Source organism: Trichoderma asperellum, chromosome 4 (genome assembly GCF_020647865.1).
Source record: "Trichoderma asperellum chromosome 4, complete sequence".
Classification (NCBI taxonomy): Eukaryota; Fungi; Ascomycota; class Sordariomycetes; order Hypocreales; family Hypocreaceae; genus Trichoderma; species Trichoderma asperellum.
In genome coordinates this window covers 2322768-2344751 of record NC_089418.1, presented here as the reverse complement: position 1 = coordinate 2344751, position 21984 = coordinate 2322768, and the positions used below count along the sequence as shown (strand labels likewise).

General features: G+C 50.3%; 7 protein-coding genes across 7 annotated transcripts; 1 reads left to right on the top strand and 6 right to left on the bottom strand.

Moving 5' to 3' along the window:
- The first annotated feature begins 520 nt into the window (after positions 1-520).
- Positions 521-1875, top strand: TrAFT101_007188 (uncharacterized protein). The gene is made up of 3 exons (XM_024904457.2): positions 521-782; positions 870-1017; positions 1147-1875. The coding sequence occupies exons 1-3, from the start codon at positions 753-755 to the stop codon at positions 1752-1754; spliced, it is 786 nt and encodes a 261-aa protein (XP_024756629.1). The 5' UTR covers positions 521-752; the 3' UTR covers positions 1755-1875.
- Positions 1876-1979: 104 nt separating this feature from the next.
- GFA1 (glutamine--fructose-6-phosphate transaminase (isomerizing)) lies at positions 1980-5103 on the bottom strand. The gene is made up of 4 exons (XM_024904458.2): positions 4732-5103; positions 4285-4587; positions 2650-4223; positions 1980-2585 (listed from the first exon to the last, which is right to left on the bottom strand). Exons 1-4 carry the CDS (start codon positions 4734-4736, stop codon positions 2365-2367), a joined length of 2103 nt encoding a protein of 700 aa, XP_024756630.1. The 5' UTR covers positions 4737-5103; the 3' UTR covers positions 1980-2364.
- A 3046-nt stretch (positions 5104-8149) lies between these two features.
- On the bottom strand, positions 8150-10080 carry RPT4 (26S proteasome subunit rpt4). The gene is made up of 4 exons (XM_024905538.2): positions 9729-10080; positions 9254-9640; positions 8732-9188; positions 8150-8652 (listed from the first exon to the last, which is right to left on the bottom strand). Exons 1-4 carry the CDS (start codon positions 9937-9939, stop codon positions 8532-8534), a joined length of 1176 nt encoding a protein of 391 aa, XP_024756631.1. The 5' UTR covers positions 9940-10080; the 3' UTR covers positions 8150-8531.
- Positions 10081-10904: 824 nt separating this feature from the next.
- Positions 10905-11504, bottom strand: TrAFT101_007185 (uncharacterized protein; the record flags this gene model as incomplete). The annotated part of the gene is made up of 1 exon (XM_024908852.2): positions 10905-11504. One exon carries the CDS (start codon positions 11502-11504, stop codon positions 10905-10907), a length of 600 nt encoding a protein of 199 aa, XP_024756632.1.
- A 790-nt stretch (positions 11505-12294) lies between these two features.
- On the bottom strand, positions 12295-14043 carry TrAFT101_007184 (uncharacterized protein; the record flags this gene model as incomplete). The annotated part of the gene is made up of 1 exon (XM_024908853.2): positions 12295-14043. One exon carries the CDS (start codon positions 14041-14043, stop codon positions 12295-12297), a length of 1749 nt encoding a protein of 582 aa, XP_024756633.1.
- Positions 14044-14939: 896 nt separating this feature from the next.
- TrAFT101_007183 (uncharacterized protein) lies at positions 14940-15794 on the bottom strand (the record flags this gene model as incomplete). Its single annotated transcript, XM_024901153.1, has 1 exon — positions 14940-15794. The coding sequence occupies one exon, from the start codon at positions 15792-15794 to the stop codon at positions 14940-14942; it is 855 nt and encodes a 284-aa protein (XP_024756634.1).
- A 1147-nt stretch (positions 15795-16941) lies between these two features.
- Positions 16942-20280, bottom strand: TrAFT101_007182 (uncharacterized protein). Its single transcript, XM_024910245.2, has 3 exons — positions 19796-20280; positions 18987-19748; positions 16942-18906 (listed from the first exon to the last, which is right to left on the bottom strand). Exons 2-3 carry the CDS (start codon positions 19499-19501, stop codon positions 17334-17336), a joined length of 2088 nt encoding a protein of 695 aa, XP_024756635.1. The 5' UTR covers positions 19502-19748; positions 19796-20280; the 3' UTR covers positions 16942-17333.
- Positions 20281-21984: the final 1704 nt, after the last annotated feature.

The window sequence follows — 21984 nt, the reverse complement described above, 5'->3', positions numbered from 1 at the left end:
TACCACGATTTCCAACTTGGTGTCTCTTGCCAAGGCTCTCCCTAAAATAAATTAATAAGTTGTAGTAGAGAAAATAGACAAATGAAGTAATTGTTTCGAAAAAATGTGATTTCTCAGAAAGGAGTTGGTGTATTAGCTTGGCCGAGTAAACGTTTAGAAATAGAAGCAACTGACAGGATAACCTCTATGCCTAGGTACTTATTCAAGTACCCCCTAGCAAGCATAATAGCTCCATTTTTCAGAACCATATAAACACGTAGATACTAAATGATATCCCCATAGCAATTGCAGCAGTTTCTTCTGCACCCTCTGCAGCTTCAATTTAAAAGTACAGGCATCTTCCACTTCGCTGTCTGCGTCGGCCCCGCCATGGCCGCTGTATGCGGTACCTGAGAGCAGCCCTGGTCCAAGCTTCCCTCCCCTCCCCGTTTAGCCAATCACTCTCAGTGATGTCAATATCGGCTTATGTAACCGCCTCTTTCAGTTGCAGGCTACCGTTGGGACGCGCGACCAGCGAGCTGCATCACCAGCTCTAGCAAGACCTCGCATCACAGCTCTTCTTTCGCCAACGACTTGTTCCCCAATTCCGCTTAGCAACGCATCTGGGGACTTTTATCGCAGCTTCAGCACCAAACAAAGAAACATTTAGCTTGTCCCTCGAAGAGTGGTTACAAGCTCAATCAACCTCCATCTCCAGCAGTTCTTACCCCACGTCGCCGCTTCTTCATCTTCCAGCACATATATAAACCAAAATGGATCACCGTCCGCAAGCATGGGGTCGGGTGAGCACAACCCTCAATATTGTAGCTTATCAATAGCACAGTATCCAAATGGCACCCTGGGACTACGACGCTGACTCTTCTGTATAGCCTAGAGACGATGTCTACGGCGCCTACGACCACTCCTACATGCAGGAGAACGGGCCCAAGCAGAACACCCAGCAGCCCATCGTCACCGGTACCTCAGTAATAGGAATCAAGTTCAAGGACGGCGTCGTCATCGCCGCTGATAACCTGGGTTAGTACCATTGCCCAATCTACATCATGCTGCCAGCGTCTCTCTCGTCGCTTCTCCCGTAGAGGGATCAGACCATCCATGATTCATGCAACCTGCGACCTTATAGCTAACCCATCTCAACGACAACAGCTTCATACGGCTCCCTCGCCCGTTTCACCGACGTCAAGCGTCTCCGCCCATTCGCCGACTCCTCCATCCTCGGCTTCAGCGGCGACATCTCCGACATGCAGTACCTCGACCGCCATCTCACCGAGCTCTCCCTCTCTGAGGCCTACGAGTCTCCCGACAAGCCTCGCCTCAACGCCGCCAACCTCCACCGATACCTCTCCAAGCTCCTTTACAACCGCCGCTCCAAATTCGACCCCCTCTGGAACCACCTCCTGGTCGGCGGCCTCGACGACAACGGCGAGCCCTTCCTCGCCGCCGCCGACCTTCTCGGCAGCACCTACTCCGCCCCTTCCCTGGCCACGGGCTTCGGCGCTATGCTCGCCCAGCCAATCATGAGACGCTACGTCCCCGATGAGGAGTCGGCCAAGAAGCTCACCCGCGAGGAGGCCGTCGATATTGTCAAGGAGGCCATGAAGGTGCTCTTTTACCGTGACGCCCGAAGTCTGGATACCTACTCATTAGCCGTCGTGACCAAGGATGGTGTCGAACTGAAAGAGGACGAAAAGCTGGAGAACCAAAGCTGGGCATTTGCGGACAGGATCAAGGGTTACGGCACTCAGACAGTCTAGAGACGGAAACTAGAGTCATTAAGATATAATTGCTTGCGCCTGTTCTACTGTTTCGCCTAGTATAAAAAAAAGAAAAGAAATGAAGAGTAAAATAAATTCTACTTTAGCTCTTGGCAGAACGATTAATCTTTAGGCTGCATCTTAAGAGAGTGTGATGCCAAGATTCCAGCAATTTTCGTATTATGTAACGCCTGCTTGTAGTCCGCTTAGGTTTCAATTGCAAGAGAGATCACGAGTTTTGTCTTCTTTTTTTCTTTTACTTTTTATCAATTCTCTACCTCGTACTTATGCAGGTAGTAGATAACACAAAGTCTACGTACAAAACGCTAAGGATACTGGTTTTGCTTCAAAAAAAAAACAAGTATACCAATACGCTCCAGCAGCTCCAGTGCCCTATGTGAGTGATATAGCACCCTGTCGTCCTCGCTGACAGTTGAATCCCGCTCGGGATCTTATTAAATACAAAAAGGGGGCATCTTCCGATTAAAAAACAAATTGCTAAGCCGATAAAAACTTCCTGACTGCCGATTCCTCATTATCTTTTTAATTTTGGGGCGGTGAAAATCTCCGCTATGCCAACACCCAGTACGTAGAGCCGACCGGCGCCTCTTTACTCGACAGTGACAGACTTGGCCAAGTTTCGAGGGAAGTCAACGTTGAGACCCTCGAGAACGGCCAGCCAGTAGGAAATCAGTTGCAGGGGGATGACGTTCAGGATGCCCTGCAGGCAGTCAACGGTCTTGGGGATCTCGATCTTGAGAGCATCAGAGGCCTTGAACTCCTCGTCACCAGGGTTGCAGATGACGATAGGCTTGCCGCCTCGGGCAATGACTGTAGCAATAAATGTTAGCTTCAGAATAGAACAAATAAGCGGCTGGGTATCATATAAACTTACCTTGCTGGTAGGCGTTGAGAGACTTCTTGAAGATCTCGTCACGGGTGAGGATCATGATGATGGGGAGGTTCTCGTCAACCAGGGCCAAAACACCGTGCTTCAGCTCACCGGACATGACAGCCTCGCAGTGGAGGTAGGAAATTTCCTTGATCTTCAGAGCACCCTCAAGGGCAGTGGAGAACTGGCTACCACGGCCAAGCAGCAACAGGGACTTCTGATCCTTGAACACCTTCTGGCACAGGTCCTTGATGGGTTGGTCCAGCTCAAGGATGTGCTTGATCTGGGCAGAGACATTGCCAAGACCCTCGATGATTTCCTCTCGGCGAGCCTTCTTGGAAGCCCGGTCCTCGCTAAGGGAGAGGGCAAACATGACCATGGCAATGAACTGGGAGGTGTAGGCCTTGGTGGAGGCAACACCGATTTCGGGACCAGCGTTGACGTGGACACCGCAGTGGGTGAGGAGGGAGATGGAAGAACCGACAACGTTGACGATACCGACGGTGAGAGCACCGCGCTCCAAGCAGTAGCGGAGAGCCATCAGAGAATCAGCAGTCTCACCCGACTGTGAAACAAAGACGCAAGTGTCGTCTCGGAAGACAGGAGCCTCACGGTCAAGGAAATCAGAGGCCAGCTCGACAGAGATGGGAATCTCCGTAAGCTCCTCAAAGATACCACGGACAGCCATGCAAGAGTGGTAGCTGGTACCGCAGGCAATGAAGATGATTCTGCGGCATCGTCGGATGGTGGAGATGTATGAACGCAGACCACCGAGAGTGACAGACTTGTTAGCAATGTCAAGACGACCTCGCATGGTGTTGACGACAGACTCGGGCTGCTCGAAGATCTCCTTCTGCATGAAGTGGTCGAACTTGCCCTTCATGATCTCCTGAAGCTCGAGCTCAAGAGTGTGGATGGCTCGGACGTTGGAGCTGCCATCAGCCTTCTTCAGGCGGTGGATGTTGAGGGAGCCCTCGTGGATGTGAGCAATGTCGTCATCCTCGAGGTACAGGACCTTCTTGGTGTGCTCAACAATGGCAGAGGGGTCAGAAGAGAGGAAGAACTCGGTGGGCATGGGCATGCCGTCATCGGTCATGAAAGCACGGGACTGGCTGCGGTGAAGCAGGGACTTGTCAGGAGCGCCGAGGGCGCTGGAGGGAGCAAGGAAGTCGCCGTCCTTCTTGAGAGCAACAGTCTGGGAAGCAGCCTCGGCAGAAAGAGCACCGTTGTCCTCACCGTACTCAACGTCGACGAAATCGACCTTCATGCGGCGCTGGGTCTTGACACCAATGACGAGGGGAGAACCCTTTCGGGCAGCAATGACCTCATGGGGGTAGTGGACAGACTTGATCAACAGTCCATAGGCACCCTCAAGCTCCTGGATAACAGCCTTGATGAGATCGGTGAATCCAATCTGGGGGTGCTGGTCGTAGATGTACTTGGCGAGCTTGGCAATGCACTCGGTATCCGTCTCGGTCTCAAACTTGAAGCCCTTGCTGGAGAGCAGGGTCTTGAGCTCCTTGTAGTTGGTGATGATACCGTTGTGGACAACAACGAACTCGGAGTTGGGGTCGGATCTGTTTACTGTCAGTTTGCTGGACCAAGATTTTCCATTCTGCGGGATGAGGGTGGACAAACCGGTGAGGGTGGCAGTTGAGAGTGGAGGGGGGGCCGTGAGTAGCCCATCGGGTGTGGGCAATACCGGCGTGTGAGTCGAAAACCTTGGTCAGGTCCAAAGAAGACTCATCTATGAGCTTCCTCAGCTTGGCGACCTTGCCGACCTCCTTGAAGGCCAAAACCTCCTTCTTCTTGTCGCCATCGATGGCCAGACCGGCGGAGTCGTATCCTCTGTACTCAAGACGGGCAAGGCCGTTGAGCAGGGTATCGAGAATGAACTTGCGGTCCTTCTCCACCAGGTAGTTGACGTATCCGAAAATACCACTATAAGAAAAAAAAAGCACACAAGAGTCAGTCGCAGCTCAATTGCCAATTGGGCTCTCATCTTCATCAGGGGCCATGGTGGCACTGATGGCGAGAGTACGAATGCGGGGCGGGGCGGTGAATGGTAGGATGAGGGAAGCTCACCACATGTTTGCGGTTGATAGTTATGTATCGGACAGAGTCGAGAAAGAAGAAAATAAGTCGAGAGAAAAAAACGAGAGTGGTGTGAGACGAGAGATGGAAAGGGAGAAGAGAAGAGAGGGCTCGTCAGAATATAAAGCCAGAGACAAACGGTGGTTTATAGATAAGGCAGTAGGAATGCGTCGAGGGGAGTTAAGGGGGGAAGGGTTCGTGTAAAAGGAGGGGAGGCGCGGACAGGTGAATGCAGAGCACAAGAAGGAGGGAAGTATTCGTCTATATGTACTTTGTCATCAGTGACTTGCGAGCTAAGAGCCTTGAGCATAACAAACGTGCTCCCTTGGCAGGAAAAGGAGCGCTGGCCAGAAGCGCAGCGGAGCGAGGCTTGGGGCTCAGCTTAATGTGGAGATGGGGGACGCGAGAGGGTCCATGGTGGGCTGGTTGGACAGCAGCCAGCATTAGCACCGCGGATGGAGCAGCGAGTACGAGGGAGCGGCGTGTACCGCACATGCTGGCAGCCGCAGGTTGGGGAGCGGCGTACAGCCCAGGTACCGCTACCCAGGCGAGAGTCTGATCAGATGCGAGGCCAGAGGAGGGATGGATGACGGGTGGCTGCCCCTCCAACCCTCCATGTTGCCGGGCTAAGCTGACCGTGTTTACGCTGGCTGTGCTTTGGCCCTGGCACGAAAAGAACTTTGTACGAGCATCAACACTCAATTTGGCCTCGTACCTGCATAGCACGGTGCGATGGCAAGGTGAATTGATGTCCCTCGCGGTGGTGGCGTCGGCTTGGTTTCCCTTTGCGTGGCGATATCATTCAATCGCTCGCTGATCTGATCTGTGCCCCTCGTACAGCATCGCTAGCTTCTGCTTCGACCCCAGCATCGCCTCGAGCCTATCTTTGGGCGGGTGGCACGGCCCTTGGACGCAAAAGAAGCATACGTGTAAATCAATAGGTGAAGGACGCTTATACAATGGGTTTAGAGCAGAGCAGGGTCATTCACGCAAGTGCATCGTGTTAGTATGCGAGGCCCTGCCGCACTCGATTGCCAAAAGCGGCCCAAAGACTCGACGTCGTCCCACCCCTTGTCCGTCCTGGTTGATGCCCAGAGGGCGTGTGCGATGGAGCTGAGCGTGAGATGGACAGATGCGGACGATTGAGCAATCTAGGCCAAAAACAAGCTGTCAACAGCAGCTCATACAGATGCATTCACGGGCATCTCGCTCGCCTAGGCTGGCGAACTGCGTGTGCTTGCGTCGTGGCCCAGCCGTTTGACTGGACGCTTCGACTCGTGGCGGGGTTGCGGTGCTGGGCCCGGTTCCAAGCTGCAGTACAAAGGGCTGCCCGTGACGGTCTACACTGTTGATGGCAGCGGGCATTGGGTACACATGCTTCCTGTTGATTCCCCAACTGCTCCAACGGCCTCTTCTCTGGCCTTGGGCCGATGCGAAAGGGTGCCGTCGATGGGTATAAACACCGCGCGGTGGCCCAGATGACGGCCCCTCCACGGGAGGTACCAATTCTGTGCATGCAATAGGTACATCTACAGTACGGAGGCGTCGATGGCGGGGCTCTCTCGCTAGCCTATCTCAGGGGCCGGCACAGATTCCTGTGCTCCATCCTGGCTGCGACGCTGCGACTAGGTACCTACTTCTCGTCATCGTCATGCCGAGGGGCCAGCCTGACGCAAGCTTCGACCCGACGAGAGCCTCCCAGGGATGCGCCGCAGCACCGCATAGCGCGCAATCCAGTGAATGAATGCCGGCACGCAGCTCAGGGCTGGCCCACGCCGGCTGCCCGCTAGCATCTCTCGCCGTCCCATGTAGGGCGTCTCACGTCGCTCTCCGAATGCGTTAGATCAAGGGGAAAAAAGGAGCCTCGCGCGGCGTCCACCAGCGACTCACCACCATCTCACCGTCCGCTCCAGCCCGACCCTCAATCCGGCCAATGGCCGCGCCCGAGTCGTGCCGCCTGTGCTAAAAACGTCTTACACAACAAAAAAGGATCCGTAGCCAGCTCCGTCCAAAGTGCGTTCTGCCATTGGCAGCGACAAAGTCACTCTTACACAGTATTACTCCGGCTGTTTTTTTTTTGTGTAGTGCACATGTAAGCTGCCAACTAGCACGACAGCCGCGGGCCCCATCCCTGGCACAAGTTTCACCATGAAAAATTCAAAAAATCATGGCAGAAGAACAAACGACGAAAATCGCCGCCGCCGCACCAACAACTCCAGTGTCACCCTCCAGAGACGTCATACATTCGTATTCCGGCCCCCGGTAACGCACTTCCGTATCTCCATCCAACTCTTTTCTGCGACCCCCTTCAACTAGGCACCCCCTGTCGGTTTTTCCTGCCGGTACTGTGCCAAGCGCAGAACGTCCGGCATCTTAATTTTTCTGGAAAAGTTGTGTGTGCTGAAAATAGCCCCATCCCGGCTCGTGCGTGAAATTACAGCCTCGTATGTATGCATGTACTTCGTATGTATGCTATGCTTTTGCCTTGATAGCCACCTCGCTTCAAGCAAAATGAGAACCTAAGATAAGGGAAAAAAACACCAAAAAAAGCCAATAATAGCTCCACGCGCCCTCTCTTCCCATGCCCAGTTCATGCAAGAAATAAGAATGATCAATTTACATCCTGGCTTGGCGTCGCCGCCTCCGAGGGATCTAGATTTCGCGCCTTGGGCCTTAGACAAGAAAAGCTCCCCTTTCACAGCCTCATCGGCTTGCCCCTAGTAATCCTTAGTCAACGGTGGCTTGTTCCAAGAATAGCATCAGATGCTGTGCGCTGTGCTGAGATATGGAGTCACGTTATTATAGACCTTTTTTTTTTTTCCCTTCTTTTCTTAAAAATGACGATTTACTTAAGTACTGTAACACAAAGATAAGGAAGGGAAAGTCAAGAAATTACGTCTTTGTGTCTATTTCCTTCTAGAATCGAATCATGTCAGTAAAAGCAAGCTAAGGAAGTGATCATCTCAGCAAAGCCACACACACTACTCGAGTTTTCTTTCTTTCTTTTTTTTTTTAATCTGTCTAGTCAGGTTGTCTCCGCTCAAGAGCACCCTGCTGATCAACTCAACAACAACTTGCGGCCCGAACCAGAACCAGAACCATGTCATGTCATGTCATGTCAATAAAGGGGAGAAAATCAAGATAACAAAAGGAACGAGGAGGAGGAAACATGCTCTGTGGCCTGTGTCTCATTGGTAGCTTATCCCTGGCCACATCCTCGCTTTCTGTCCTCAATAATAGCAGTTTGCGGACGTAGCTGTAATGCCATCTGACAATCAGTATGGGAATGTGCCAGTCAGCCTTGCTCCTTCGTTCACTAAGAGGCCTACTATGGCGTCTCACCCGGCATGTGTTCTGCTAGCCATGCAGCTACTCACAGCGGGAGAGCACTTTAATTGCCTTAGGGAGAGACAACAAGGCGTAAGGCAAAATGCTCGTCCCTTGTAGCAGTGGTTATCCTTGTATATTCTGTAAATATCTTTACTTAGTAGGATCCACAGACATGTCAGTCTTACACAGCAACACCATGACTTATTATTAGAATACCTGGAATCACCACCATCGTCACCAGAAGAGAGAAAAGGACCCCCCCTTTAAGAGGTTGAACTTGATGCTGGTATCCGCTCCCCTGTCGCCGATGCGTATCATTTCTATGCCAAGAGCTCACTCGGCATTTTGCATCTACACTGCCTTTCTTTATTATACAGCTTCAAAAAAAAAGTACCCATCATCGGTTTCCTTTTCGCTGACGCCAGAAACATTTCCCAAAAGCCATCATTATCAAAAGCCATTTACAGCTTCTGGTACTCAAGCTTGCCCTCCAACTTCTTCGACTCCATCACCTTGCGCACCGCCTTGTTGAAATCGTCTTGGTTGACCGAGTCTCTGTAATCTTTGATAGCGAATAGACCGCTGGTTTCAAAATTTGTTAGCAATGTAAAGAAAATGGCTTTCGAAAAAGTCATCTTTGGGGGTCGGGCTAGCAACTCACGCTTCAGTGACAACGTTTCGCAAATCAGCTCCGTTCAGGCCATCACTCATCTTGACTACGCTTTCAAAGTCAATATCGCCATCAATGACGACAGACGAGGCATGGATCTTGAGAATCTCCAGCCGTCCGACCTCGTTGGGCAGAGGAATCTCAATCTTTCGGTCTAGACGACCAGCACGTAGCAGCGCGGGGTCCAGGGTATCTGGTCTGTTTGTAGCCATAATGATCTTTGTCTTGCCCAAGTAGTCGAAACCATCTAGCTGGTTGAGCAGCTCCATGAGCGTTCTCTGGATTTCACGGTCGGCACTGGTACCCTCAGAAAATCGTCGTCCTCCGATAGCATCGATTTCGTCCATGAAGATGATACAAGGCTCGTGCTCCTTGGCATAGCCGAACATTTCTCGGATCAATCTTGCAGATTCTCCGATATACTTGTCGACAATGGCGGATGAAACAACTGCAATGGGTTATTAGCTTAGCTCAGCGAACCTAGTCTGGTCTTTTCAATTGCATGTCACTCACCCTTCAAGAAATTTGTCTCCAGACTGCTTGCAACCGCTCTGGCTAGGAGTGTTTTTCCTGTTCCGGGAGGGCCATAGAGCAGGACACCTTTAGGCGGCTTGATGCCGACTCTAAGGAAGAGCTCCGGGTTCTTCAGGGGAAGCTCAATCACCTCTCTCAGCTCTCGGATCTGGTCGTTTAATCCACCGATTCCACCGAAGCTGACCTGGCCAGGGTCTTCCAGTGACATGTTGTAAACTAGCGGGTCGACTTCTCGTGGGAGCATACGCATGATGGTTAATGTCGTCATATCGAGAGCGACACGTGTGCCTTGCTTAAGCTTCGTCTTATCAACCTTTGATCTGCAGCCGACGACATAACGAGGACCCGATGATGCCTTGACGATAACTGTAAGCGCTCAGAGTTAGAATCGCTTTCTTAAAGGCCGTAGGATAGCTTCCCCATGACAAGGGTTATAGGTAGACGGGCGCCATACATCTCTCATCATCCAGCTGCTTGAGGACTTCACCAATAATTTGTCCTACACTCTGCAGCGCCTTGATGTTCTCCTCTGTTCGGTCATACTCTTTCTGCAGATCCTTGATCTCTAATCGTAGGTTCTTGAGCTTTGCTTCCCATTCGCGGGATTCGATGAGCTTCGCCCGGTAGGCGTTGAGGGCGACTTGGCGCTCGTCTTCCGCGGACATGATTGTTGGCGGAATTCAGAAGCGGGAAGCGGTTGATTCAGGGGCCTTCTATTCCGGGATATGCAGCTTCAATTCTGGGGTTATTCGTGTCGGTTATTTTGGGAGCTTGGCTGGAGTTGCATGCGCTGGATGGGGATCTAACAGTGGCGGCTGCTCTTTGAAATCGTGGAGGCTTACCTCACTCATTGGAGCCTTGAGCTAATCCCTGCCACCGCTTGTCGGCAGAAGATCGGCGATACTCTTCAGCTTGGACCTTGCACCTTTGACATGCTGTATGCGCACTTGGGTAGCTTCAGATTCAGGTTCTTTTTGCATCATGTACGAATGCCCTCATAGTTTTGTTTTTGTATCTCCTTAGCTCTCTCGCATTTCTTCTTCTTCGAATTGTTTGCTCAGGCGAAGCTTTTATGGACTGCCTACTACCTTAGTATTAAGTACCTAAGGTACATAAGCTAAGTTACCTCATAGTCCGTTAGTAGGACATGCAATTGCACCCCGCGACCCTGCGCCGTAATAGAAGCAGAAAAACTCTTGAATTACATTGCTGTTCCAATTGATCGTGCATTTGGTGTAATATTTACAAATTTGTAGTTGTACATGCGAGACTTCTTAAATATACATGCTGCGTGCCTCATAGCCTTATGCGTCCCATGCCTCCAAAACTACCTATTCCTGGGATAGATGGATGTACAGGGATCCTTTGATGCCCCGCCACGCCAGGATTCTCGAAGCCGATAAAAAAGTCTATCAAACCAACCCTTTGCTGTTCTGGATTGCTTCCAAAAAGTGCCTTTAGCCGGCCAGCAGACATCTTTGGCTTGGCTGGCGAGATGGGCAGGATTGAATGATTCCCAGCAGCACCACTGGCGTGGCACAAGATGACATGATCAACCGTATGTGTATATCGGCCAGGAGATGAGACGGAGCCTCCGAGTTGGATTTTGCCAGAATAAACAAGATACCACTCAGTTCTTCTCGCTTTCAGTCGCACCGTCTTTCGCTTCGGTCTTTGGCTCTCCCTCCGCGTCGAACCCAAGGGCATCCAGTTCTCGGATGAGCTCGTTAATCTTGATGACCTTTGCAATCTGCTCCGGCAACAGACCCTCACCGCCATCCTTCTTCATCTTGAGCTCCTTGGCCTGCTTCAGTTTCTTCTTAAGACTTCTAGCCTTCTTCTCGCGCTCGATTTCAGGATCAACCTCTTCCGCCTTGGATTCGGCATCTTTCGCAGTCGCAGCTGTATCGGCTTTGGCATCGCCGTCAGCCTTGGCCTTCTTTCGAGCCTCTCGCCGTTTCGCATTCTTATTGCTCGCAGCAGAGCTCTGCTCTGACTTGTCGTCTTGCAATCCAGCGGCGCCGGGTATGCCGATTCGCTTGCCTCGCTCACGAAAGGCCTCTGCCGTTCGGTTCTTGTAGACTTGGACATCTTCGGGAGGCTGGTAGCCGGGCCGGATCTTGATGGCCTTTCGCGTGCTTCCGTCAGCTCGAATGGACTCGGGAATGTGACGCTCTCCGCTGGCCTCGTCTGTGGTGATGCCGGAATTCGTTGATGTAGAGGGTGGCATGATTACGGCTGTGTACAAGGTGCCAGTTGTGTTCTGAGGGTGGCACAATCGAAAGCAGGGAGGTTGACTCAATCCGCAGAGGCTCAATGGGGACCCAATCACAGTTTGTAGAGCTAATGGCTCCGATGCACGAGCTACTTGCAGCAACGGGGCTTCCAATGACACCGTGACCTGGGATTCACGTGCAGGAGGATCCTCAGCTCGAGATTAGCTGTTTGATAGTGGTACAGTAGCACTCGGCATTCCCAAGGCAGCACAAGATTAGGTATTTCGTTTGCAGGAAACACCTGGATATGGCCGGACAGGGACCGAGGCCTGGACTAGCATGATCTGGACGCAAGAAAGTGGCGGCTCAGAGCCACATCCCCACCATCCTTGTCGCGATTGGCTGGCCCTATATCGACGCTTCTAACCTGCCCAGCGCCATCCGACGACTCGATGTTATAGAGCAATTGTATCATTTGATTCAAGTTTTGAGGGTTATCTTAAGAGTTTAGAAAGGTAATCGCAATAATTCTCTGTATTAGAAAATAACATTATATAGGTATGGTATAGCTTTGTGTACTAGAGTATGGTTCGTCTTTACAACGCCACAGAGCAGCCTTTCTGCTCACCACATGTGAGATACATTTAACTACACGAACTACACGTAGATAGAGTATATCGTAATACCGCAATACTCTCTTTGAGACAGTTCACCTCTCTATAATGCCATGAAATCATTTGATGAAAGCTTCTCTTTATTTACATGAAAGCATCTCGCTACACTCATTCAAAACACCACCGGTCCTCACACAACCTGTCCTTTCGTCTGCTTAATGTTGATCACCTTAATATCTCGCCACATCAGGACAGATACCAGGCCGATAGCCCAGACCGCAGTCCCTGCAATCATTAAACGTTGTTGTACGTCTCCATAGGCTTGCTGAATCGCAATACGCTCGGGCGATCCGATTGGGAACGACAATTGCGTCGGCAGGGACTCATAGATAAGGAGTAGATTCTCCTGATCAGCAGCAGGAAGGTACTCAGCAAGTTTTCCCGGCATGGTGCCCTGCCAGATGGCGGCGGAGATAGTAAGGCCAATGGCAGATCCAATATTCGAAAACAACCCCAACACAGCCAGACTAATGGCGAAGTATTGCTGCTCCACAACGGCGGCCATAATGGCAATCTCGTCACAGATGACTAGGACTCCCTCAGCAAAGGAGATGAAGATCATGCACATGACAATGTAGCCAACGTCCTGGTCAGGCTGGCGGAAGTAGATGAGCAGACCCATGCCAAGAACTGTCAAAGGAATGCCAAAGTAGAGCGTTACAGGTTTGAAGCGGCCGGTATAGCTGATGAAAGCGCCAGTGCCAACAGCAAATATGACACCGCCTACTGTATAGGTTTGGATGACGTAGCTGGCATTGGTAATGCTCAAGTTGTTTACCACTTGCAGGAATGAGCTGAAGTAACTAGACCAGCAGAAATAGCTGAGAAATAGCACAAAAGAGAGAATGCAGGCGCCGAGGACGGTACGGTCTTGGAGAATAGACCACGGCAGAAATGAAACTGGGGCAAAGAACTTCTCCCATACAACGAAAACAATGATGAGAAGGATTCCGATGATCAGAAAGCAGAGAATCAGCGCAGATCTCCATCCTTTCGCTTCATTTGTGTAAAGGTTGAATGGGAGCAGGAAGAAAGCAACACCGGCAGAGAGTAGAAGGAGGCCGACAGCATCGAACTCGCGGCAGTAGTAAACAAAGGACTGCCAGGGTGTGCGTCCACTTTGACGCTTCGCAATGAGGCCGAGCTTTTTGGCCTTTGAGAATTGCCACATGAACAGCCCAGAGAGAGGAAGGGTTACGGCTGGGACGAGAATCGTAAACATTCCAAAGGCCCAGCGCCAGCCAGCTCCGTTTAGAAAAGCCGTGGAAATAGGTCCGCTAAGCCAGCATGTTATCAGATTTGGAGAACTGACAAACGCCTGCATCAGGCCTCGGTGGCGCAGTGACGACGTGTCGGCGACGAACACGCTCAAGCTGTATCCTATGCCGTTGATACCGACGGTGTAAAAGACTTGGGAGGCAGCGTAGGCCTCAACGTTGTTGCAGGCAGCGGACATTATAAGGCCAATGGTGCAGAGCACAATACAGAGGAGATATCCTTGGGAGCGTCCAAATATATCCAGGACCTTTGCAATGCTGAGGTTGGTAACGCCTCCGATGACAGCGCTCAAAATGCCAGTGGTTGGCGTGAGCGAGTGTTCGGCGAAGGCAGAGGTGACATAGGGAAGAAGAGCACCAGTTACGCCTGTCACTAGGCCTTGGATAAAGTAGGTGATCCATATCAGGATATAGGCCACGATGAGCCAGGTCCTCGACCATGTAATAGTAACTGCTTCAATGTCCTGGACACCGGGTTGAAATGTCGTGTTTACTTGTTGGTTGTCGTCGGAACTTTCCACTTCGTGAATAGTATTCTCAGCTTTGTTGCTGTATTTTGCCTCTGCCTCGAGCGGCGGATCGACGGACGGTGCGATGGCCATTTTGTTGCTTGTTGGCCGGATATTATAGACTGAAGGGAGATGGAGATAGGAGCAGCAGGATCATATAAGAATATACAGAATTGCAAATGAGATCATGCTACGACAAGCGAATTCATAGGCAATACATGCAGGTGCTGCCCAAACACCGAATCGAGAGATCACTGGGGAGGAAAGAACAGAAGGCAGAACAACACGAGTTGATATATAATAACATATCAAACATTAAAATACAGGTGCTAGTAGTATATCGATGCTGATATAGGGTATAGTGTTTTGACCATTTCTGGTAAATAAACTTGCTCAGCATTTGTTAGTCCAGAAATGGCATTTGTGCTCCCGTGCAGGATGAAAACTTGCTCATATGTGCTCAGCTGAGCTGTCAAACTATATAAGTGTAGCACAATTCCCAACCTGATTGCCATATTATTTACTATTTATAATCTGTCATGAGCTCACTTTATTTGCATTCCAACAGTAAAAATTCAAGACTAATTATGATAATTTTCAACATCAGATTCGAATTGATTATCATTCGCGACTGTCTTCTTTGAACCCCCCTGCTAGTGATCACCGCACCTTGCCAAATTTAAACAATATGCCGAGTTTATGTTGAATCCATTGCTCTGTCCGTGATATACATTCTTGATGCCGATGGCTAGACACTCTCGCGCTAGTTGCCTATGTTTCTTCTGGTGGGTTGCTGAGTGGTGATCTACGCTTGAAGGATCTTCGCTGTAAAGGTTCATGAGATGATGAAATGAAATTGTTCGAATTGAGGGTATCTGTAAACAAAATTGATGAAACTGGATTCGAAACCAGCGGTAAGCGTTGCCGCACACCAACCTCAAGTTCGGCATCGAGACTTGGGCCAGGCATCTTCGACATCCTGCTGCCATCTACCTCACGTCTGCGGGCTGCTGCTGCTCGGTTTGCGACCGCCACTCGCGCTCGACCTCGTCGCGGTGTCTAGGAACCAAGTCCCAGCGTGTGCCAAAGATGGTATCACATATTCCCGGGCTGCCAAAGCCGTCGGAGAACGACACCTGACCCCTCGAGTGGTGCTCGTGGTGGGCACGAGTGCTGACCAAATCGGAGAGCACAGATGCGACGACTTTCCAGTACCATCCGTCTTCCTTGTTCCGGGGATATGCCTGGAATGCCAAGGCGAGATCGTAGCCCGAGTGCTCGTAGATGCCACCAAAAGCGCCGGAAGCAACCACCAGCGAATGGAAACGCAGATCAGCACCGCCGCCGCCCACGAGCGCGAGCGGCACTAAATAGGGTAGCACAATCTCGAGGAAGAAATCAGGAGCCGACATGTAGCACGCGCTGATTCCTTTGCTGGCTGTCGTCGAGTGGTGGACTGAGTGGCGCAGCATCCGCATGAGCTTCAGGTTTGGCTGGTGCAGCAGGTATCTATGAGTAAGATACTGGACGACATCGTGTCCAATGGCGAGAACGGGCAGCGACAAAACCGCACGCCCCGTCGAGATGTGGCCTTTGTTTGTGAAGCAGAGTCCAGTCGCCTCACAAAGCGCCATGCAAGGTAGGAGGACGAGACATTGGTTTAGCAGGACTTTCGGAAGCATCCGTTTATACGGCTTGGTGTCTGCCTCTCGGGCCCTGATCTTGCTTAGAGCATTTGAAGAGTCCAGCCACTCGAAAACGAGCCCGATCACGTGGAACGCAACCTGTTGAACTGCCCATACTTTGACAGACAAGGGAAGCCGGGAGAAGAGCGTGAAGAGCATCGTAAAAGTGGGTCGAGGATGACGAGCTCGCCTCGATCAGATCGATATGAGAAAGGATACGCCAGAGAGAGGTTACTCTATAAAACGATGGTCGTTAAACTAGAACTCTCGTTATATGAGAATTTGACATCTCATGGCATGCAATCGCTATGGAACACGGCCTATAAGATTTTCTAGAGGTCAAGAGATTTGCGAGTGTCATACCACACAATATATATTGCATGAACTGGTCGAATGATTAGCGTTACATCCGATGAATCCGGAGAAAATCATACTGAGCAATTTCTTACTCACCAAGACTCCAGTAAAGCAGCTCGCAGGATTCTCGTCCTGGCATATTTCCGCGTTGCGTATTCGGTATAAGTGGGGACAAGGAAATACGCGGTAGGTTCTTGTAAGTTCTTGGCGAGCGAATCATCTAGAGATTATAAAAAAAAAATATGAAATTTGCTTTATTATGAGGATGTCTCTTTGAAACTGCCTGATTCTGAATACATTTTCTGGCTCTAAATGTTGTCTAACCTATTTTCAACCGAGCTTCACTCCTCAACACGTTTCAGTTGAATTTGATACAAGTATATACTTATTACCTATCATGACAAGCACGATGACAACATACTTTCTTGGCGCTCGCTAATTCTGGCCGTTGAGATATCACATCAGGAAACGGTACCCCGTGTGACGCGGAAAATTTGTGGAGAAGAAAGGTGATATGTCTGTTCCTTTCATCCCAATTTCGTTTGACGGCGTGCTTGGCGCGGATGAGGCCATCACATGGTGATACATTGACCTCACCTCCTTAAGATACATACTATAGAAGAGCTGGGAGATGCACAATAACGGCTGTCGTGGTTTAAAGGAGATTAGAATGCTTCCAATGAACAAAAGGACGGCCTCGTTGATGGGACGGCCTCGAGCTACTACATTCAATTCAGCGTTCACATGGGACTGCTATCTCAGGGATATTAAATTATTGTTATCCAATACCGGACTGGGACTGGATGATGGTACTCCCAAATGCTTTTAAATACACCAAGCAAATGGAGCATCAAAGCTTGACTATTTTGAAATTTTACAGAATTGCCCCCTTTTTATACAATCGTCGTGATAGCATTGATTGTTTACTAGGTATAAGGAGGAATAGAAAGTATGGTATAACTTGGTTAGTTTTCTATCAACAAATTAGCATTTATGCATGATTAGAAATATCGTATGCTAGTAATTTCTAAAATAATAATACAGCTGATGGCAGCCCTTCAAGCTCAACATAGAGGGAAAGTAACCACTGAGAATCATCATAGGTCTTAGGCCATCCTGGCGTGGAAAAGGAGACATCAAATGGGGTATATATTTATTTTTCTCCTCTCTCATCGGTTCAATATCTGTGCACATGCCGATATAGCCCTATACAAGTGAGAAATTAGGTATCAGCAACAAAACAGGGTATTGCGGCTCTTCAAGCTCGGTATATAAAGCAATTAATCATTTGAGATTGCCATCTTCACAACATCCTCTCTGCTCGGACTTCTTCAGGCCCTACTACCAGCTATAAGCATGCACCTCCAGCTCAAACTGAGCATCTCCACGCTTCGCCGCCGCCGTGACCAACGCTCTCGTATCGTCACACATTCCGTCGGGTCCGCACACCACCACTCCGATACGCTTCCACCCGGCTTGCGCGTCCTCCGCAAGCAGCTCCTCGATATCCAGACGGTGGCCGATCCTCACGTCCTTTTCGATGACCCTGTCCAGAACCTTGCTTACTGAATCGACCAGCGGCGAGGCGTACTCCCTCACGCTCCACGCAAGCTTCACATTCGGGTGGCTGTCGATCCAAGGCAGGATGGCTGTGATGCCAATTCCACCACAGATAAGCAACACGCGGTCACATTGCAAGATGGGAGCGGTCGGGTTGCCAGGATAAGGCCCGTCTAGGAGCACTAAGATATTGGTGCCGGCAGTGAGTTGCTTGGTGAAGCCCCTTGACTTGCGAATGAAGAAAGTGATGCCTGCTGTCGGCTGGTGCTCCGCCGCGGTGGCAATTTGCTTCGTAGGAATTTGCTGGCTAATTACATTCTTCTCGACGTCATTTCGGGTACCGGAACCAAGAGAGGATCTGGAGTCTTTGTCCAGTGCCGGAGCGACGGCATTGGAGCGTTCCAGCATGGCGGTTGGGAGCACGGAAAAGGGGTGATTTTCCCACGGGCGGAGCGGCTGCAACGTCGGGAAGAAGGCATACACGACTTTCCCCGGCGTGAATCCCCAGCAAATGCTCTCGATGTCTACGCGGACTATATCACCGCCAATATCGATGATGCGTGCACGCTGAACGCCATTTTTCAGGACACGGAGGACGCGGAAGAGGCGGTCGAGGCCCCAGACACCAAAGGCAACATACAGCCACTGCTCATAGCCCGACATATTCATATAGAGGTACAGGAGGTGATACCACGTGCCTGCAAGGACAAAGACGGCTAACACGATGTGCGACAGCAAGAAGAACTCGTATGAATAACGGCGCACCCACGGAGTTGCGGTGATCAACATGGCACTGACAGCGACGGTTCCGACGCTTCCCCAAACCCACCATGCCTCGCTGAAACTGGAACCGTAGTTGCCATCTTTTACATAGTAGGCGATGGAGAGGATAGAGTGGATGATGACGAGCAAGGCAAAGATTCGAGCTACCCAGCGATGAAGAAGAATGTATGTCTCGTGTGACCAGTTGGTCAGCCACAGCAGCGTGTTGTTCCTGGCAGCGAAGAGAAGCACGACGGGTAGCAGGGCGAGAGAGTAGCAGCCGGTGCGCCACACAACGTACGCCATGAGCTCGACGCTCTGGCCCGGGTACCACAGGTTTGGCTGGTATGATTCATAGTGCACCGCCATGAATACAACGGTGAGGATGGCCATGACGGCCACGTACAGTGCTTGGCCTCTTGTCAGGGCGGTTCCGCCTAGGTAGGGGAGCGGCCGGACCTGGTAGGATCCGATGGTGCTGGGCCAGACGGCATAGGGCTTGAGCTTGTGGATGAGAGGATTCATAAAGGGCAGGTAGCTTAGCCATGTGGCGAGCAGGGGGATGCCGAAGCCCACCATAAGGAGGACAAGTCTGTCATTACAGCAACATACATGTGAGCATCATCCTATTCGACAGAGGGCACTAAGGCAGAACGGGACGTGGACTCATACCCGTATTTCTCATGCAGAAACTCCTCGCGGTCCACCATGAACAGCGTGCCGTATTGGTTGCGGTAGTTGGTCTCGTTGGCAAGCATGGCCGATGTCAAGTTGTCCTTGGCCGTGAGGACGTGGGTTGGCGCGGCCGTAACGTTCATCAGAGCCTCCTGGTAGGACCACCTGGGTGGCTCAAAGACGCCGCCAGACCCGGTGCTCTTGGCCGCCCACCAGGTCTCGATGACGCCCATGTCGTAGCTGCAGTGGGTGCTGATGCAGTACGCCAGCGAGGAGAGGAACGGCATGTTGCCCGCGCGACACGCGGGCGTGGCCGAGGCCGAGTCGCTGTCCATCATGCCGCCGGGGACGTAGCCATCGAAGGAACATGAGAGATAGTTGGATCCCAGAGCCCGGTTACATGCCGTGGCGCAGTAGGGGAAGTATCCGGTCGACTGTTGGCCAAAGCCCTGCAACGCGGCGACGGGTGCGGATGCGCTCGCTGCCACCAGGACTGCGGTTGACAACTTCATGCTGAGACTATCCTGCCGATGTTCGGGTATAGGCAACTTCCAAATCCAGACTCTGGACGTCTTTGTTCATAAAGTCGACGGGCAGGGCATGCTGAGCTACTTGTATAGCAACAAATCGCCTAATGCTGAGCTGTTGAGCTTTCTAGCAACTACACACGAAAGAGACGGTGCATGTGGTTTAGACGAGGGGAATTTTAGATTCTCGATCCTGAGAAGATTTGAGCACAATAGCCGTAACGGTGGCGGTCTCGCCATTAGCAGTATACATGGACGGTAGGTAGTCTCATGACTTACTCGTACAACCATTAGGCTGTTGGAGATATGCTCTGGTAGGAGCTGCTGTCATTGCATCAACGTAGGACAGAGATGGCAGCCTTTGCGAGAGGAGCTCTGGTAGATTGGCCGCCGTCTGTTGGCTTGAAAAGTTTCTCTTTCAAATTGTTATTTGGTTCTTTTGCGGCCGCTCGCAATATCGACGATTACTTTCGTGGACATCTCTTCTAGATAGCTTCCCATTTTCTGGCTTGAGAACTGCACTAGTCCATGGCCAATTCAATATCTAACAGCCATTAGTCAGTGAGCCACATCATGCAAATTCATCACGGCCTAGTAAGTTTTGATCTTTCTATCCAGACATAAATAAGTAGACTAATCTGCTCAACGATTCGTTGTCGAGGCGGGCCCTTTGGACTCTGCTCCAGGTCCAGGCTTGCCGAATCTGGCGTGCTGTATCTATGTATCCTTTTAGACATGCGAGGATCCTTGCCTGAATTCCACATATCGTGCAAGATCCCCATAGGCTTTGCAAAAAAGCTAAAGGCCATTGGATGAATATGGTCTCGCGCCTATCGCTGCTACTGTAGAAAGCTCCAACAGCATTAAAGTAGCGTTGCCATAAAATGTGCGCATTTCTGCTCAATCCCCCCACGCAAGTAAATATAGTGAGTGTTGAAGAGAGGAATATCAACTCCATAGTTATTAGCACCTAAATTCCAATGTTATGAGAAAGAAAAATAATCAGTAATACTATAAATAGCAGTATCAACTTGATTATATAATTATAATGGCTCTCATGGTTGGCAAACGCTCGGTTATCGCTGGTAAAATACAATAGCTGTCCATTTTTTTATGAAGCATTAGCTAGACAAAGAAAACGCAATCTCCTCGTTAAGGAGAGAAATAGGGGGTTTGATGAGATTTTACCTGCTTATTTATATCTGCCACTCCGAATTCCCAAGGCCCATTTTATTATTTCCAGCTTATGATTCGTTGCAGTCGGGACAGGCTCTCCCAGGGCTTGTAAGAGGGCATCGAGTTCGGACCCTAGGATTCCTAAGCCAAGATATTCTATACTTTTGAGTAACTAAAATTCTGAATCACGTACCACTGTAAGCCTCCAATTCCCCTAAAGTACTCGGGCAGCGGACGTCATCGTTGGTCTCGGGATTCCGAAGCGGACAGATATACATCTCTCTACTTGTGACCAAGGAATTTTGATCGCGCGCGCGAGCATTATACTCTCTGTACAAGGAAATTGGTTATATAGGTTAGCTGTCAAAGCGAAACCACCTCCAGGAAAGCCTTGAACTTACGCAGCGCTTTGCTTGGCGTTCAACATGTTCAACTGGACGCTGAGCTCTTCTATCCGGGTCTCTAGGGCCTCCAAATGATGCCTTATGTTACCGAGACGGTATTGTAAGTCTCTCTTCACCTTATCGATGTAGTCAAATATCTTATTAATCTGAAGCTCCATGTCTCTCGCCATTTGGCCCAGCACTTCCCTGTATACTTCAGGGTGCTCTAAACTCTCTTCCGAGACGGGGGGGAGGGTCTGCTTGGGCTGCTGCTGAAAGGACCTTTTCCGACTGAAAATGAAGTTGCTCAGTCCGCGCATAACACTATAGGTTGATGTGACAGTTGAGTGAGCAAATTGAAGAAGTTGAGTGCAAGAAAGATTGGGATTGGGTAGCATCCATTGCCTTACACCTTCCTTATACACGTAGCTTTATATCCTGGTCTTCTTGCTCTATAGACCCAACATTTTCCTTTCGCCACGTCACTCCACCACATGAACTCAAACATACTCGGCGCAGGTGATGAATTAATTTGGTGTATAAAGCCAGCAAGTTCCACTCCTGTTAAAAAAAAAAACCAGCTATAAAAAAGTATCATATAACTGTAATTTTGCGCCTCCAAGACCTACTTTGAAGCTACGTGTAGTTACTAAAAACACGCCCCGGGGAGAAACTTTGGGTCAACTGTGCGAAGAGGGTCTTGGAAAATGCTTGATCCAACCTCGGCTCTATTACTGTAAACTATATCTGGTGTAAATGCTATCCAGAAACGAGACTCCTAGTCACTCCAACCCAAGCTTTCTTTTTTGTAGTTCCACGATACAGAAAGACGCAACTTCGTCGTTATCCAGACACTAGATTACATGCCAGTACTAGGTAGTTTACGTTGTAAAGGAGCGCCATTTACCT